Here is an 18,613-nt window from a genome sequence, read left to right as displayed (position 1 = left end):
TACCCACACTCAAAAATGTTATGTGAGTTTCAGTTTATGATTTCCAGGCAGATCATTTGCTTTGTTCTGTACATATTTAATATAAAATCTTCTATCTAGGTTAACACCACTGTGTAGGTAGCTGCTGATTGTGTTCTTTGTTTTCTGTGTGACTGAGTTGAGATCCTGTTATTGGATTTGCTGGGAATTCACCAGTTTCAACTCATGCCAATGGGAAAGAATTTTTGACCACAAGTGCCATAGGGTACTAAACACAGGTAAAATCCAGACCTAAAGTATCTTGAGTTTAAGAAGCAAAACTAGCAAATCTTCTGACTTAATGTTGGAGCTCTGAGGCTCTTCTGTATAGTTTTCATTTAGATCGGGTGCTCAGGACACAAGGAGACACATTGCTGGTTTGTGCCTTAATTTCAGCAGCTATTACAAGGTGCATTAAAGATTCACAGGCACCTTGAAGATAGTTTAATGACGCTTGATTCAACCTGCAAGCATCTGTGGTTTCTTAGTCCTCAAATTTAAACAAAAGCTGTACAAGATAAGGAGATGATCAGGACTAGAAAATAAATAAACCGAACAAATTTCATGTTAATATTGCTGAGGAAAAAAAAAACAACTGAAGAGTTAATTTTAACAGGTGGCTAAGGTCTGTGGTAGGAAGCTTCACTGGCAACACCAGTGAGCAAGTTAAAGCAACTTCTGAAGCGAACTATGAACCATTGATGTTTATTTGGCAAAAGTCAAGGCAGATAACATCAGAATGGTAGAGAAGTACACATACAACACTTGCACATTTAGAAAGGGACAACTATACTAATTATTCACCTTAGCCTAATTTAGATGCTAGGGCAAACATAATAATTTGTTTCTGAGGGGTAGTAAGGTTATAAATGGTCTGTATTTGTAAAAAAAAAAAACTTGCCACATTTCACAGTTACTACCCTCTGATGCATAACCTTATGATAGTTAATAATGCCCTATATAATGTTCTAAGTAAACTTGGGAAATAAGTGGAGTCCTGGGTTCAGCAGTAGCAGTCATGTTTTTTCCTTTCTGGTAGCTGGTGCAGTGCTGTGTTTTGACTTCCAGCCTGAGAACAGTGTTGGTGAAGCCGATGACCCCAGCACGTCATGGCTGGGGTGGGGGGTAACTGGGAGTTACCCGGAAGGACAGGGGCTTCCGGGTGGAACTCGTTTTCTTGGCCGGTGGTATCGTATTCTCTTCCCTTGTTATTTTCCCTTATCATTGTTGTAGTTGATAGTAGCAGTGGTGATTTGTGTTGTACATTGGTTGCTGGACTGTTCTTGTCTCAACCCGTAGGAGTTGCACTCTTTCGATCCTCCTCCCCGTTCCTCCGGGAGCAGGGAAGGGGAGAGCCCCGGTGGGGGGGGGGGGGGACACGGACCTCGATTGTTGTCAGCTCGGCACCACTCACTGGGAGTGAGTGAACAAGTTACCTGACTGGGTTTAAACCACGACAAGTGGTTGGAAAATCTAGCTATTCTTTTAACTGTTCTGTGTAACTTCAGGAAAAATTTCAGTGGGAAAAGCTAAAAAGATTTTCCAAATCATGTTTTCTTGCAGTGTTTTTGTTGTGGATGATGGAATTAACAGTGCATGTAAAGCTTGTTTACAGCAGGCAGAATTTCAGATGAAGAACACAAACACTTAAGATCTGACTAATCTAGAATGTTTTTAAATTAGAAAGAGGGGAAGCCAATAAATGCAAGTATGGAAGGATACACCAGAACATAAATCAAATGGAAGCATACAGCACAAGGAACAAATGGTTGGTTGGTGATAGTATTAGAGAATAAAAGGATCTGGAAGTTCTAGGGAATTGATAAGTGTCCTTAGTAAAGCTTAAGAAGGCAAATTTTTTTTTCCAGTGTGTGTTAATACCAATTTACATGGAAAATATGGAAGATAAATATAATTCTGTTGTTGCTGTTGAGGACTTGATGGAAATGCCATCTTTGGATATTACTTCTCAAGGGAGATGTAACAGTGCAGCAGCGAAAACAGAAGAAAGATATGAAAACCATACTTTTTTTGGCAAACATTGGAAATTTGGATTTACTTTGTGTCAGATGAAATTGCTGGAGTAACACAAATTCATAAAGAAGGCAGTGATTCATTGCTCTCCCAAGACTGCAGTGAACAAGACAATACTTAGTTTAATTTGTATCAAAGATTTGTATCCATCAGTGTTGTCCTGGCATTGTCCATGTTTGAAGAGAGATCCGAGCAATGTACATAATATTTGCCAAATAATGGTCTCAAGCTGTGTTAAGTTGCCAATTTGTCACATGTATCTCTTCAGCATGGAGATCATATCCACATGGTTTCTCTTAAAATGGTTAAAGAAAACCTTTGGATTTGATTAGGGATTTACCTTTTGGTTTGTTTTTTAATTTGACTGGTATTTATAACACCATCACCCTGTGAATGAACCTTAGCAAAACATTTTCTACTTGCCAACAGAAATTTCTAAACATGGTAATACTGTTCCAGATATGTTTTCAAATAAAGGCCACAGTCAATATCCACCAAAGGGAATGTGAATTCATTGTAATAAGTGATGTGTGCTTTCCAACAGGTTTTCAAATTTTAAGAAGGTTTTCTCATAGTTCCAAGTGTATTTTTCTTCTGATAGCTTGTAAGAATTTTTAGTTATTGTGTAAATGTTAGATGTGACATTAAAATGTGGTATTGAATTAAGTTGCTGTACTATCCTGGGTTCAGCAGTAGCAGCGCTGAAATAGCTGAAGTAGCAAAATTTCTTTATGTTAAAGGAAACAAAACTTACTAATTGCTATAAACATTGTTTGCAAAACAGGTTTATGGCCCCAAGAGGATGCTAAAGGTCCTAATAATATTTTAATACAAAAAATGGGAAAAAATACAGTTCACATAAAGTTATTAACAGACATATCACTAAATACTTTTTTCATTATTTTAATCTAATTTTCAACTGTGCTTAGTTATACTAACAGAAAGATTATGTCTGTGCACATCATGTTTCAAACTGCTGCTTTAACAATAAGTTCTGAAATACTTAATCTATAATTTATAACATCTATATCAATATTCACAGAAGAAATTTATCTACATCAGCACTAGCTGGTAACATCTATTTTGCATCATTTTCCTGTCTGCCCTTTCAGGTGGCAGGTTCTTTATGTAATAGAAGACTGCTTTAAACTTTTTTATGGTTTTATTTGGTGTCAGCAGGAAATGGGATCTTACCGGTAAAGAGAGAGTTCAGAAGTAGAAGGACATGGATTTTTCTTGCAATTCTGCCACCTCCTCTGCTTAGCTATGGCTTAATGCCTCTTCTTTTCCACCTATGTCATGTTATCTTGTCTGTTTAGATAGTCCTTCTAGTGAACAGCTCAAACTCTTTTAAGATTGTGCAACTGTCCTGGGTTCAGCAGTAGAAGTCAAGTTTCTCCTTTCTGGTAGCTGGTGCAGTGCTGTGTTTTGACTTCCATCCTGGGAACATTGTTGGTGAAACCGATGTTTTCGGTTGTTGCTAAGTGATGTTTACCCTGACCAAGGACTTTGTGAGGCTCATGCTCTGCCAGGGAGGAGGGGAAGCTGTGAGGAAGCAGAGACAGGGCACCTGACCCAGGCTAGCCAAGGAGGTATTCCATACCACAGCACGTCATGGCTGGGGTGGGGGGTAACTGGGAGTTACCCGGAAGGACACGGGCTTCCGGGTGGGACTTGTTTCTTGTCCGGTGGTATCGTATTCTCTTCCCTTGTTATTTTCTCTTATCCTTGTTGTAGTTGGTAGTAGCAGTGGTGATTTGTGTTGTACATTGGTTGCTGGACTGTTCTTGTCTCAACCCCTAGGAGTTGCACCCTTTTGATCCTCCTCCCTGTTCCTCTGGGAGCAGGGAAGGAGAGAGCCCCAGTGGGTGGGGGGGGGGGGCTCGATTGTTGTCAGCCTGGCACCACTCACTGGGACTGAGTGAACAAGTTGCCTGACTGGGTTTAAAACACGACAGTTCTTTTTGGCGCCCAACGTGGGGCACGAGGGGTTGAGATAACGACGGATCTGACTGGATTAATAGTCACTCGTCACAATGCTGATTTCTTGGCTCTCAAGGTTGTTCCTCTTGATCTCACAGATTCAGTATATCGTATCTTACGTCCATCCGGTATTGGCTGTATTAGTGTTTTTCAAGTGTGGGGCTTGGGCTAAGGTTTTTGTCCCATTGTACTTTATGGTAATGACTTGTAATACAATAGAATCATTGATCATGAAACTGATCTGGCTTATGTTCCCAGTGTGGTCACCACCTTTATACTTTGGGAGGTATATAATAGAAGTGCTTGGCAATTACACATCTTTTTTTCTCCTTCTCAGGTGCTCAACCTGTGAAGGAGACATCCTTTTACCCTCCTAGTCGTCCCCCCAGACCATTTACATTTGAGAGTTTTGAATTTTTTGAATGGCATTTTAATGCTGTTGAGACTTGTTTGCTGATGGTGATGGGAATCACCATGCTAGCACGCATACAGAGTGTGTTTTGCCCACTACTGATTTCAAGAGTTAAGCAGAGTCAGGTTTGGGTCTTGTCTGGGGTCAAACGACGATGTAGGAGGACCAAGAGATTTTCCCTGAGGCTGGACAGCCATGAGTGGCAGGGTGTGTGGGATAGTATGGGCAAGTATCTAGGTCAGTGGGCCCCTCCAGTACTTTGGAATTTCACTACCGAACAACTGCGAAATCCAGAAGAATTAGTAAAACACTTAAATGAGGTGTGTGGTCATTCTGGCCATACCAGAGATGGACAAATCATGGCAACATGCTGGGGCTTGTCCTATGCTTGCAGGGCCTTGTTCAAGACTATCCAGCACCTTCAAAAGGAAAAGAATGTCGGCGGATCTGAGGGCAAAGCAACAGTCGCTACTCAGACTTTGGCTGCAATGAACAGCACAGCTACCCCAGCGGCAAGTACAGCAGCTGCTCAAAATTCGACTGCAACAGACAGCGCGGTTACCTGAGCTCGAAGCACAGCAGCTACACCACCCCCAGCAACAAGTACAGTTGCTACTCAAACCACAGTGATAATCACTGCAGCCAAACCAGAGGACCAATTCGTACCAACATCGGTTGCCCCTGTACGCAAGAGAACAAGCAAAAAGGAGGCAAAAAGGGTGAAGTGAGATGAAGAACCAATGAATTCACCACCCGGTCCAGAATCTGATCAGGAGTCATCATCACATGACGAAGAAGAAGAAGAAGAGGTAACTTCTCGACCTCGGACCTCAACCGAGCTGCGGAATATGCGAAAAGATTTTACCCGTCAACCAGGGGAGCACATCATCACCTGGTTACTCCAATGCTGGGACAATGGGGCCGATGGTCACGAACTGGAAGGTACAGAAGCCAAGCAGCTGGGATCACTTGCTAGAGAAGGGGGAATTGACAAAGCAATTGCAAGAGAGAAAAAGTTCCTCAGCCTTTGGAGGCGGCTCTTGGCAGCTGTGAAAGAAAGGTTTCCATACAAGGACGATGTTACGAGTCGTTCGGCCAAGTGGACTGCAATAGACAAAGTCATTCAGTCTCTGAGGGAATCAGCCATTGTAGAGATGATCTATGACATCAAGCCGAATAATGGGGATACACCCATAGATCCAGATGAAGTTGAATGTACACGACCCATGTGGCGGAAACTCACACGGAATGCACCGTCATCATATGCCCATTCATTGGCAACAGTAACCTGAAATGACATAGTACCACTAACAGTGGATGAAATGGTTCATAAACTCCGAGAGTTCGAAGACAATCTCACCCCTTCCATCATCTCAGCTGTGGAAAAACTGTTCCAGGATCTCAAACAATTGAGGGACGATGTATCTGATTTATCCAGCTCCTCACGTGTACCAGCACACGTCTCAGCTATTAACAAAATTGTTCGAGAGACGAGATACAGGAGGTATACTCCACGGGGTACCCTGTGATTTTACCTGCTGGATCACTGAGAAGGCATGATGAAGTGGGATGGAAAACCTACTTCAGCTTTGGAAGAACGGGTGAGTGAACTGAAGAGGGGAGCAAGGGCCAAGACTGATCGTCCCATGAGAGCTACGGCTTCAGTCTCTGGTGAGCAGTTTCCCAGATGGAGTGGAAGAGCTGATTTTACTCCAGCTCCTGTGATAACGAAGAATAATCCCTTTTACCACGACTTAAGTGTCCAACGCTGTGATGACCATTAGAGGGGCCCTTGCCTCCAGCCAGGTGGAGGTAGGGGACAATCAGATTTACTGGACTGTGTGGATCAGATGGCCTGGCACATCAGTCCCACAGAAGTATAAGGCTCTAATAGATACTGGTGCCCAGTGTACCCTGATGCCATCAAGCTGTCAAGGGGTGGAACCCATCTATATTTCTGGAGTAACAGGAGGATCCCAAGAGTTGACTGTGCTGGAGGCTGAAATCAGCCTGACTGGGAGGGAATGGCAAAAGCACCCTATTGTGACTGGTCCAGAGGCTCCATGCATCCTTGGCATAGACTACCTCAAGAGAGGGTACTTCAAAGACCCAAAAGGGTCCCGGTGGGCTTTTGGTATTGCTGCTTTGGAGACTGAGGAAATTGAGCAGCTGTCCACCTTGCCTGGTCTCTCAGAAGATCCCTCTGCTGTGGGGTTGCTGAAAGTTGAAGAAAAACAAGTGCCAATTGCTACCACAACAGTGCACCAGCGGCAATATCACACCAACCGAGAATCCCTGATTCCCATCCATCAGCTGATTCATAGACTGGAGAGTCAGGGAGTGATCAGCAGGACCCGCTCGCCCTTTAATAGCCCCATATGGCCAGTGCGAAAGTCTAATGGAGAATGGAGACTAACAGTAGACTATCGTGGCCTGAATGAAGTCACACCACCCTTGAGTGCTCCTGTACCGGACATGCTAGAACTTCAGTATGAACTAGAGTCAAAGGCAGCCAAGTGGTATGCCACGATTGATATTGCCAATGCATTTTTCTCCATTCCTTTGGCAGCAGAGTGCAGGCCACAGTTTGCTTTTACTTGGAGGGGTGTCCAGTTCACTTGGAACCGACTGCCCCAGGGGTGGAAACACAGCCCTACCATTTGCCATGGACTGATCCAGACTGCACTGGAACAGGGGCAAGCTCTAAAACACCTGCAATACATTGATGACATTATTGTGTGGGGCAATACAGCAGAAGAAGTCTTTGAGAAAGGCAGGAAAATAATCCAAATCCTGCTGAAAGCCGGTTTTGCCATAAAACGGAGTAAGGTCAAGGGACCCGCACAGGGGATTGAATTTTTGGGAATAAAATGGCAAGATGGGCGTAGACAGATCCCCACAGATGTGATCAACAAGATAACAGCAATGTCTCCACCAACTAATAAGAAAGAAACGCAAGCTTTCTTGGGTGCAGTGGGGTTCTGGAGAATGCACATCCCAAATTACAGTTCGATTGTAAGCCCTCTCTGTCATGTGACCCGGAAGAAGAATGATTTTAAATGGGGCCCTGAGCAACAACAAGCCTTTGGACAACTTAAACGATAGGGAGTTCATGCAGTAGCCCTTGGACCAGTCCGGACCGGGCCAGATGTAAAAAATGTACTGTACACTGCAGCTGGGGAGAACGGTCCTACCTGGAGACTCTGGCAGAAAGCTCCAGGGGAGACTTGAGGTCTACCCCTTTGCTTTTGTTGTCGGGGATACATAGGATCTGAGGCCAGCTATACCCCAACTGAGAAAGAGATACTGGCAGCTTATGAAGGGGTTCGAGCTGCTTCGGAAGTGATTGGCACTGAAGCACAGCTCCTCCTGGCACCCCGGTTGCCCGTGCTGGGCTGGATATTCAAAGGCAGTGTCTCCTCTACACATCATGCAACTGATGCTACATGGAGTAAATGGGCTGCACTAATTACACAACGAACTCGAATAGGAAATCTCAGTCATCCGGGCATTCCACAAGTCATCATCGACTGGCCAGAGGGCAAAGATTTTGGAATGTCACCAAAGGAGGAGGTGGTGCGCGCTGAAGAGGCCCCACCATATAATAAACTGTCAGAAAGTGAAAAGCAGTATGCCTTGTTTACTGATGGCTCTTGCCGTATTGTGGGAAAGCATCGGAGATGGAAGGCAGCTGTATGGAGTCCTGGACGACAAGTTGCAGAAACTGCTGAAGGAGAGGGTGAATCGAGTCAGTTTGCCGAGGTGAAAGCCATCCAGCTGGCCCTGGACATTGCTGAACGAGAAAAGTGGCCAGTACTTTCTCTCTATACTGACTCATGGATGGTGGCAAATGCCCTGTGGGGGTAGTTGCAGCAGTGGAAGCAGAGCAACTGGCAACACAGAGGTAAACCCATCTGGGCTGCTGCACTGTGGAAAGATATTGCTGCCCGGGTGCCGAACCTGGTGGTGAAGGTACGTCATGTAGATGCCCATGTACCCAAGAGTCGGGCCACTGAGGAACAGCAGAACAACCAACAAGTGGATAAAGCGGCTAAGATTGAAGTAGCTCAGATGGACTTAGATTGGCGACATAAGGGTGAATTATTTTTGGCCCGGTGGGCCCATGACACTTCAGGCCATCAGGGCAGAGATGCAACATATCGATGGGCTCGTGATCGAGGGGTGGACTTAACAATGGACACTATTGCCCAGGTTATTCATGACTGTGAAACGTGTGCTGCAATTAAACAAGCCAAGCAGTTAAAGCCTCTTTGGTATGGAGGACGATGGTTGAAGTATAAATATGGGGAGGCCTGGCAGATTGACTATATCACACTGCCGACAACCCGCCAAGGCAAGCGCCATGTGCTTACCATGGTGGAAGCAACCACCGGGTGGCTGGAAACATACGCTGTGCCCCATGCCACTGCCCGGAACCCTATCCTGGGCCTTGAGAAACAGATTTTGTGGCGACATGGCACCCCAGAGAGAATTGAGTCAGACAATGGGACTTATTTCCGGAATAACCTTATCTCCGGAATAAACTTATTTCTCCGGAATAAACTTATTTCCGGAATAACCTTCCCATCACGATCAGCAAACAACTCTCAACAGCATTAAAAGGCCATTCAAAAATTTCAAAACTCTCAAATGTAAATGGTCTGGGGGGAGGTCTGGGAGGGTAAAAGGATGTCTCCTTTACAAGTTAAGCACCTGAGAAGGAGAAAAAACATGTGTAATTGCCAAGCACTTCTATTATATACCTCCCAAAGTATAAAGGTGGTGACCACACTGGGAACATAAGCCAGATCAGTTTCATGATCAATGATTCTATTGTATTACAGGTCATTACCATAAAGTACAATGGGACAAAAACCTTAGCCCAAGCCCCACACTTGAAAAACACTAATACAGCAAATAACAAGGGAAGAGAATATGATACCTGGGTTCAGCAGTAGCAGTCATGTTTCTCCTTTGTGGTAGCTGGTGCAGTGCTGTGTTTTGACTTCCAGCCTGGGAACATTGTTGGTGAAACCGATGTTTTCAGTTGTTGCTAAGTGATGTTTACCCTGACCAAGGACTTTGTGAGGCTCATGCTCTGCCAGGGAGGAGGGGAAGCTGTGAGGAAGCAGAGAAGGGGCGCCTGACCCAGGCTAGCCAAGGAGGTATTCCATACCACAGCACGTCATGCCCGAGGTGGGGGGTAACTGGGAGTTACCAGGAAGGACACGGGCTTCCGGGTGGGACTTGTTTCTTGTCCGGTGGTATCGTATTCTCTTCCCTTGTTATTTTCTCTTATCCTTGTTGTAGTTGGTAGTAGCAGTGGTGATTTGTGTTGTACATTGGTTGCTGGACTGTTCTTGTCTCAACCTGTAGGAGTTGCACCCTTTCGATCCTCCTCCCTGTTCCTCCGGGAGCAGGGAAGGGGAGTGCCCCGATGGGGGGGTGGGGGGGGGCCTCGATTGTTGTCAGCCTGGCACCACTCACTGGGAGTGAGTGAACAAGTTGCCTGACTGGGTTTAAACCACAACAGCAACATAGCATATAAGGGATTTAGAGACCCTCATGTTTATTATAAAAATAAATAACACCATTGGTAGACAATTGCTATGTTTATTTGCAATTTTTATTTTGTCTTGTATGCCTCTTATCCTTAGTTTGCAAATTTAAAGTATACGTGATACATTTTTTCCTTAAACAGTTTTTATTTAGGCACCTATATAACAGGTCAAACTTCCTGGAAAAACTCCCCCTGTCTCTCTTCATTTCATAACTGAGACAGACTTATTTATGTGCAATGGCTTCTAATTTTTAAACTTGGGCCATTGCTGAAGTTTTTGAAAGCAGGAATACAATAGGCATTGTATTATGTAAGCCTGTTATCTTGTTGATTTTGGAAGTCTTAAACTGGTAAATAAAACATGCTGTTTTGAAGACAACATTAACATCTGCCTGTCCTGTTTGCACTAAGATATTTTTGGTGTAAGATAGTGTATGTTGAAACTTGTAAACAGACTGCTGAGTCAGCTTCATCTCTCTTCAAAGCAAAGTGACTTGGGGAATACATAGAAGTGGTGTCAAGGGATTACAGCTATTTGGATTTTATATCTATATATGTACCTATATGAATATAAGTATCTGATTTTAGGAAAATGGAAACAAGCAGGTTTTCTCAGTTCTGAAAGTATGATGATTAGTTTTTGTATCAGCATCCTCCTGACCTAAATTCCAGTCTGTCTTTGGTTGAAGAAATATGTCTCATTTGAAATATGAGCAGTGTTTAAATGGAGTAAAAATTACTTGCTGAATTTTCTGGGAATCTTGTTGATTTATTTGAATTGTTTTGTAATACAGCAGCAGATACTTGTTTTGATGGCTAGCATGTGTATTTTGTTGAGGCTCAATTTACTGTTTCTCATTCTGCAGAAATATTGGAAAATGTAAGACTAATACATAAACCAGTGTCTTTGCAACCGCGAGGACTGATCAACAAGGGAAACTGGTGCTACATCAATGCTGTATCCTTACCTTGGGAAGAAATTAATACACTTAAAATTAGTATATTGTATCTGTCAGAATTTTTCTGGATTATTGTCCTGGGTTCAGCTGTAACAGGTATTTTTATCCTTCTTAGTAGCTGGTACAGTGCTGTGGTATTTTATAAAATGTTTGTCTTTCCATATCCTACTACTGTGGTTAAAGAGTTTAAGGGTAGTGTCTAGAAATCCAGGGGTGTTTTGGATCACTGAACCTTGTGTTCAGAGTCCCCTTGCATTTGTTTGCACAATCCTGTTTGCACTTTGTTCCCTCTATCAAAATATTTCAGAACTTTCTTATGACTGAAATCCTTGTAATTTTTAGTAATTTCATGGCTCTTTATGCATCAACTTACATGGTTATTTCTCTTTTGTACTTGAAGTAACTATTTTTACTCTTATGTTTCGTTTTGGCCATTTGGTAAGTCGATCACTTGTTTTTCTGTTCAGCAGGCAGTCATGATCGTATCACTGTAAATGCAGTGTCTAAAATAACCATTTTGCATCAGGATGGAAGATTAGCTCACTCGTAACGTATTAGAATTGTACTCCCCTGAAAAAATAACTTTTACCTTGGGTAACAGAAATCTGCCTTCTTCAGTGCTGTATTATGATACTTTAATATTTTTTATTAATATATCTATATCTCCTGTGTTAGCAGTGGCTCACTGCAAGTGACAGGATACTTTAACTTCTAGTACTGCTAGAGAAAAATATTAAGACCAGTTTCAAGACTGATTGTTGCAGAACTTAATAACTATTTCCAGACCAGCAACTGTGCTTTAAACTTCAGCTTTTATCTTGCATAACCAGTTTCTGCACTCATGTATTAGCTCCCATTTTTTCAGTCTTAAAATGTTACATGGGAATTTGTAACTCAGTTTTTGCATGCTGTAGGGATCAAGTTAATATATGTCTCTAGCTATTGAGATTGCTGCATTTTCTTGTAATTTCTTCTGTTCTCAGGTCTTCTAATACATTTCCTGTATTCACTGTTCTCACCAAGTAGCATGGATTTTTATGTTTTTAAAGTATTTCCTTCCAAAATACACTGTAGTTTTACTGGTTACTCCAAACTCTTCTTTACACTGCAGAATGTTTCACATCACAGTGGATGTTTTTGCTTTGCTTTGGTTACAGGGGGGAATCATCACCTTTTAATTTTTGAAGCCTGTTAGCTGGCTGCTGACATTCTTTTCAGAAAACATGTTACAAGTTATCACTTGCCAATTTTCAAATTGTTTGTTATTATCAAGTCTTTCCTATGAAAGTTCTTTTCTTCTCCTGCACCTAGGTTAAATCTTTCCTTCCCCTTAAATTAAAGATTTGACATTATTGTCAGTGAAATCATTGCATGTTACAAGATTGCTGGGTTTTTTTAGTATAACTTCTTAATAGTTAATGTTGTGATAAAAGTCCATCCATCTGTTCCGGTTTAGTTATTGAATTGGTCTACATAATAGACCTAGCTTTGCTTTGCATATAATTTTAAATATAATTGAATATTTGGTTAATATGCAGATCACATTCTCTGAATATTTCCTTAATGCCACTGCATTAGACCCTGCAAGCCTTGGTTGCTTGTCCTCCAATGTATCATTTAATGAAGTCCATTCCAATGTTTTCAAAATCGCAGCGGCCATGTACCTCAACACCAATGATAGACAGTTTGTAAGTAGCTTGTTAAAAATAGAATGAATCTGTGATCTGACTAAGCTCGTTCAGCAATATCTAATGAATGATTGTGCAGTTTTTGAAAGGTGTTATGTATACAGAAGTCTTTTTTGTTGTGTGTGTTTTGGCGATACATGTCTTTTATAATGACCTTGGTATTTTATGATTGCTTGCCTAGTCAAGGATGATCCTTCCTGTTGCCTGAGGAATATCAGTTTTAAATGGTGTTTTAATATGCAAAAATGAACAGTGAGAGCTGCAATAACTAATTGACCACCTTGGTTTCATAAGCAGTGATCAGGTTAATTTTTATGTATGAACTTTACTCAGACTTCATAATGATATTCTTTGATTTTATTTTATTTTTTGACAGTGATCTAGTTTCATTATTTGTACTTCTCAGTCTTAACTTGCTGCTCATGTCTAGTTGTTCCTTACATTCTGTTTCAGTGTTCGTTTAATGAATGAATTCACTAATATGCCTGTACCTCCTAAAGCAAAACAAGGTGAGTGGGAATAGGGGGAGAAGAGTCTTAAAATCATGTAATTAAGACCTTTAAATACTGGTGTTTGATCCTCTTCATGGCTCTTTGGACTTTTGGGGTTTCTTGATATCTTAAGAAGTTTGCTGTTGTATTTCTGCCAGTGTTAAGGTTTTTTCTTACTGGTGATTCATGTCAAGGAGTCATAGGTGTTGCACCTTATTTTTTTTCTTCTATTTGGTAGATAAAATGTACAAGTGCAATAAGAATAATTTTTGTTGAAGGTTAGCTTAATTGTTAGGATATCGTCTAAGAACATTCCCTTTCTAACAAAATCATTTGATATTCACTGTATTTTACTTTGCTTTCTTCCTTACATATTTCTATGTTTAGCTTATCAACTTCCTCTATTCTGTCATTATTCCTTAAATACTAAACACTTGTATTTATTTAAAACAAAATAGGGCCATAATATGTCTTTTTAGCAGTTAGAGATTGCCTTTGGGCATGTTATCATAACTCTTAATTCCTCTCCATCCTATACACTATTTTGGTGTTAAAACCTAGAAGTGTACAGTCCTTGCTAATATGTATTTAGGATCAGTGATGATTATGTAGTGAGGAATAGAATTTTTTTTTATGCAAATCATTTTATCTTGTAGGTTTCATTTTTTTCAATCTCTAAACCAAATCTCTTGTATTACAGACTTACAGAAATAAAAACCTGCTTCAGGAATGTGTTTATGTAACATTATAAGAAAATATCACAAGGAGCTGGTTCCAGAGATTTCCAAACAGTTCAGACATTTCTGTGGTTTGCTGTTTAGGTTTCGATTCTGTAAAACAAATCTTGCTGTCTGATGCAACTCATTATGTTTCTAGGTCATTTTATTGTCTTGTGTAGTTTTCAAATCTAGTTTCTGAGGCCTTTTATTGCCATTAGGTTGAACATGCTGTCAAACTGTTTCTTGTCTGGGTTTTTGCTGTTTTTTTCTGCAGTGAGGAAAAGTGATCTATTAGAATTAGAAAGATATAAAAGATTTAAGGAAGTGTTCTTTGAATACAAAAGTAAAAAAAATTTAAACTAGAGTTGTTATTTTATGATGGCTGGGGATATTCTTGTTAATCTTCAGAGTGTTGAGTTTAAAAAAAAAAGAGTTAATACTCTTAGACTGCTCTAAGTATGTAGGGTGATGTAAGATGTATTTCAGTTAAGAAAAGTTTACAGGTAAGAGAGTTGTATCTTATGAATTCTGAGCTTGAGTCAGTAAAATTGTTATAAAACTCTTAGTACAAAATAATTTTGGATTCCAGAAATCTAGTGATGTGTGAAGAGAACATGTAGACTGTTTTCTACATTATACCTTCATCTTGTTATTTATGTGTACTTCTCTTTTGCCTTGCAGCTTTAGGTGATAAAATTGTGAGAGATATCCGACCAGGAGCTGCTTTTGAACCTGCATACGTTTATAGACTTTTGACAGTTATAAAGTCAAGTCTGTCAGAAAAGGTGTGACCTCCCAGTCTTTGACTTCTGTAATTGCATTGCAAGGAAGTCACTGTTGTTAAAACAATGTAAAGCCATACGTCAGGTTCTCAGCCTAAATACTATGAAGATCAACTAGTTGATAGTTCGTTACAATGAAGTTAGACTGTCTTGAGACTTAAATTATAGGAATATGTTAATTACAAGTTTGTCAGTTTGATATGTCAGAATAATGAAAACGCAACTATTGGAATGGAACATCTCTTTTTATAAAGAAGATGCCGATGGATTTATATTTAAGAAACAGACAGTTGTTCATTTCTGATTGGGATTCAGCTTGGAATGGTTGAAGGTATACAGAGACCTCAGAATACTATTTCAAATTTAGTTTCAATTTAAAGAGGAGATTAATAATCCAAGCCATCTTTTGATTTGGCTTTTGGTTTGACAGCAATTTCTAATATTGCTTTGAAAAGGAATAGCAAAACCCTCCACCTAACTCCCATGTTAAATTGAATTTGTATTAAGAAGAATATGGTAATGTTTGTATGCAGGTCAAGCTTATGTGTGTACTTACTGCTTGTGGAAGGTTACCAGTTAATGTGTTGGTTCTTCTTGACCTGGCTAAATATGAGGGGTGGTTATAGCAAAGTTTAAACTTTATTTGACCTTGCAACTTGGACTGAGTAGTTGGTTAATTAGCTAAGTTAATAGGAGAAAGGTAGATGTTCAGTGTCATGAACCTTCTGTTGAAATGAAAACATAAAAATGTCATAATAATTGGAAAATAAAAAATTATTCAGGGCAGACAAGAGGATGCTGAAGAGTACTTGGGATTTATCCTCAATGGACTACATGAAGAAATGCTGACCCTAAAGAAACTTCTCTCTCCACATAATGAAAGTTAGTGGTGTTTTTTTGTTTGTTTTTTTGTGGTTTTTTTTTAGCAAACTATTTCTTTCAAATATTTTTCCTTTTTGCAGTGATTCTGTAATAGAGTAATGTTTTGTGTAGATGTTCAGATAGGGGTAGAATGCCGTGTTTTAGTTAACTTGGACATTAACAAATAATCTTTTGTTAAAATCTATCCAAAAGGTAAAATGAGTCCATTCTGTCCAGTTTGCAAGTGATCTCAAGTGTTACTGGGTACTTGGAAAAGCATAATCATTCTGTAAATGTTCTGAATTACAATAATAATAAATCATTTACCTGGTGGTCCTAAATAACACATTTCAGTATTACAAATTTTTACTGAGCTCAACTAAGCAATTTAAGTTGACTAGTCTTGTCTTAAGCATGGGTATGTTTGTCTGCCACTTATAATACCTGCCATGTCAGTTATTTACTGGGGTTTTAGCTTTCTCCATGGTAGTTCAAAAATTTATCAGTGTTTTTTCCACTAATCTTTAAAACCACCATTAAGATATTTTTTTGAAGTGGAAACTTCTGGACTAATGACTAGTTTATATCTAATGTAAAACAGAACACATGAAATTGTTTTAAATTTCTTCTTGATGAAACTGGAGAAAAATTTTCTTTAAAGTAGTATTAGAATTTGTATGCAGAGTAAAATGCCATTTTATTTTGCAGTGGCTTTACATCTGGGTCCACTATTAAAAATGAAACAAAACACTATTAGTCTTAGCCAAGTATAGAATTAAGATCGCTAGTTATCCAATTTCTCTTCAGTAGGGTAAATTTTTTATGATACAAAATGATCATTCCATGTTTTGTTCTTTAGCGGTGTACATCTTATAGCCTCTCGACTCTGGCACTTGCAAAGAAAATATTTGCTAAGCCTTGGGTTCTCTGTAAAATATCTGTGCAGAAAAGGAGTTGTATTTAATAATGGCATAACTATGTTTCCAGAATAACACTTAACTTTCTAATTTTCCTCCCCATGAATTTACTACTAAAAATATACCAGACTTTTCTAGAAAACTTTATCTGTTTACATACAGTCATCAGCTGTGAGTGAGCCTGGAATATACTTGTTCTCATTTACTTTCTCAAATCTATGATCTATGAAAATATTTTATCCTCTGAAAATTACTTGTACTGGGGCTTTTTGCCTTTTAAATTCTTTATCTGTATACGTGGTTTATTTGTACAAAAATCAATGATTTTTTTCTTCTTCACTTTAAGAACTCTTGGTTTCCAATGGCTCTGAGGCTCAGACTGTTCATGAAGAAGAGGAGCAAGATGAACAAGGGGAAGGCAGTGAGGATGAATGGGAGCAAGTGGGACCTCGCAACAAATCATCAGTTACTCGACAAGCTGATTTTGTTCAGACTCCAATTACTGATATTTTTGGTGGTCATATAAGGTATAGTACTTTTCTGTAAAAGTTGAGACTACAGGCTGCTTTGCCTTTACAGGTAACTTTTTCCTCTGCTTTGCTGTCTGTAGTTTTCACCATTGGATAGTTGGATGGAAGAAACTGTTATGCAGTTTGTTCAGGCCAGGAAAGATGAACATTCTACCATGAAGCATTTGTTATGCAAGAGAGTTCAGAAGATGGACCAGAATGATCAAAGGATTGATCAGTGACCAGATGATTCTGTGAATTACTGTAAAGTCTGAATCTTTTAAAGTGTCTTAAAAGAATAGATTGTTTAGATAACAAAAAAACCTGAATTGCATGTAGAGGAGTTTGAAATATGTGTGCTTTGTATATTTATGTATTAAGAATTCCAAAGAACTTTACAGCCTAATTTTTATGATCTCTGAGGAGTCTTGACTCATTTTGTAAATAAGGATATGAAGGCGTAGTGAGATTTGCTAAATGTTAAATCTGGTCAGTAAAAGAATTAAATAAAATAAAGAAATTGTAAACTTTGGGGGTTTTAAACAGTTATGCTTCCCAGAGGTAGGAAAGTTATGCGTGATAGTTAATAAATATTAAAGGCCAAAGAAATTTGGAAAAATAGAAATTACTATGAAATGTTACAGTAATGAAAAGAATGTGTGAAATTATTTATGTTCAGGTCTGATACCAGATGAAGGCAGAAAGTAACTGAAAGAATATTTTCTGTAAAGGAAGCCTTATGACTTGTTTGGAGAAATGTGTAATTTAAAATGAAAGCAAGGTAAGCACTTGCTAAAAACATACTCAAAAACACAAAATGCTAGACTTGAAGAATTATTTTTAAATTGGAGGCAGACACTTAATTGCTAGTGTTTGACTCCCTTTGTTGCCAGATATTTGGTCTAGAGGTGTGAATAATGGGGCTAAGGCTTTCTGCCCGTGAAGTGCACTGAAATTATTCTTCTGGGATTTGAGTCAGACAGCTGGCAAATGATATTTTCCATAAAAATTGGCCTAAAGATGTCTGTATGTACTGATGAATTTCGACGTTGATATGTTCATGTACCCAAGGTATTGTTAATACCCTTAGTATATTTATCATGGTCTGAATTGATTAGATCTCTACATGATTCCATTGGTTTTTAATTTAATACCAAGAGAATGCTGTCTTCTGTAGAAGTCCACTGAAAATGACATAAAGCAAAGGTAATACTGAAAAAAAGCAAAAACTTGCAGCAAGCAAAATAACCACAGGGTCCAATCTTAACATCTATTGGCTTCTGTCACCACATCCACTTTATTTAGCCTCCAAACCAGGTCACATAATTTACCACAGAAACAGTATCCCATGTCATGTTGGAAAGCTTCATCCTTGGAGGCTGAGGGTGGAGATAGGAAGGATTGAATACGGTAGAATTCTACTAAACAAAAACATCTGAAATTGGAAAAATCGAATGGAAAAAGCAGCTAGGAAAAATTATTTGAATTGGCATCTTTTGGCTTGGGAAACTTTAGGCTGTCCTCTTGAGTCTTTAATTGTCTGTTAAATGCCTATTTAGGCATGATAACTGAAAAACAAACAAACATAAAAAAAACTCAAAAAGACCCCCACCAAACAGCCAAAACCGAAACAACCCAAAAATGTCTTCCTTGAGCAAAGTGAGACTTTAATGCTTTAAG

General features: G+C 39.6%; 1 protein-coding gene and 1 long non-coding RNA gene across 2 annotated transcripts in view; one reads left to right on the top strand and one right to left on the bottom strand.

The window, feature by feature from the left end:
* The window catches only part of LOC133262220 (uncharacterized), a 296,646-nt gene that overhangs the window by 23,991 nt on the left and 254,042 nt on the right, over positions 1 to 18,613 (bottom strand). The window lies entirely within an intron of this gene.
* LOC133262217 (ubiquitin carboxyl-terminal hydrolase 10-like) overlaps positions 1 to 18,613 on the top strand; it is a 48,668-nt gene that overhangs the window by 20,707 nt on the left and 9,348 nt on the right. The window contains exons 5-10 of the mRNA XM_061441174.1: positions 10,874 to 10,965; positions 12,545 to 12,654; positions 13,108 to 13,163; positions 14,546 to 14,649; positions 15,429 to 15,528; positions 16,771 to 16,951. Of these exons, the coding sequence (XP_061297158.1) occupies positions 10,874 to 10,965; positions 12,545 to 12,654; positions 13,108 to 13,163; positions 14,546 to 14,649; positions 15,429 to 15,528; positions 16,771 to 16,951 (643 nt within the window). The remainder of the gene's footprint in view (positions 1 to 10,873; positions 10,966 to 12,544; positions 12,655 to 13,107; positions 13,164 to 14,545; positions 14,650 to 15,428; positions 15,529 to 16,770; positions 16,952 to 18,613) is intronic.

Source organism: Pezoporus flaviventris, unplaced genomic scaffold, assembly GCF_033815535.1.
Source record: "Pezoporus flaviventris isolate CSIRO_AGI_PZ_B2104156 unplaced genomic scaffold, CSIRO_AGI_Pfla_v1 ptg000199l, whole genome shotgun sequence".
Classification (NCBI taxonomy): domain Eukaryota; kingdom Metazoa; phylum Chordata; class Aves; order Psittaciformes; family Psittacidae; genus Pezoporus; species Pezoporus flaviventris.
The sequence above is the reverse complement of the archived record's forward strand: the minus strand, read 5'-3'. Positions and strand labels throughout refer to the sequence as shown.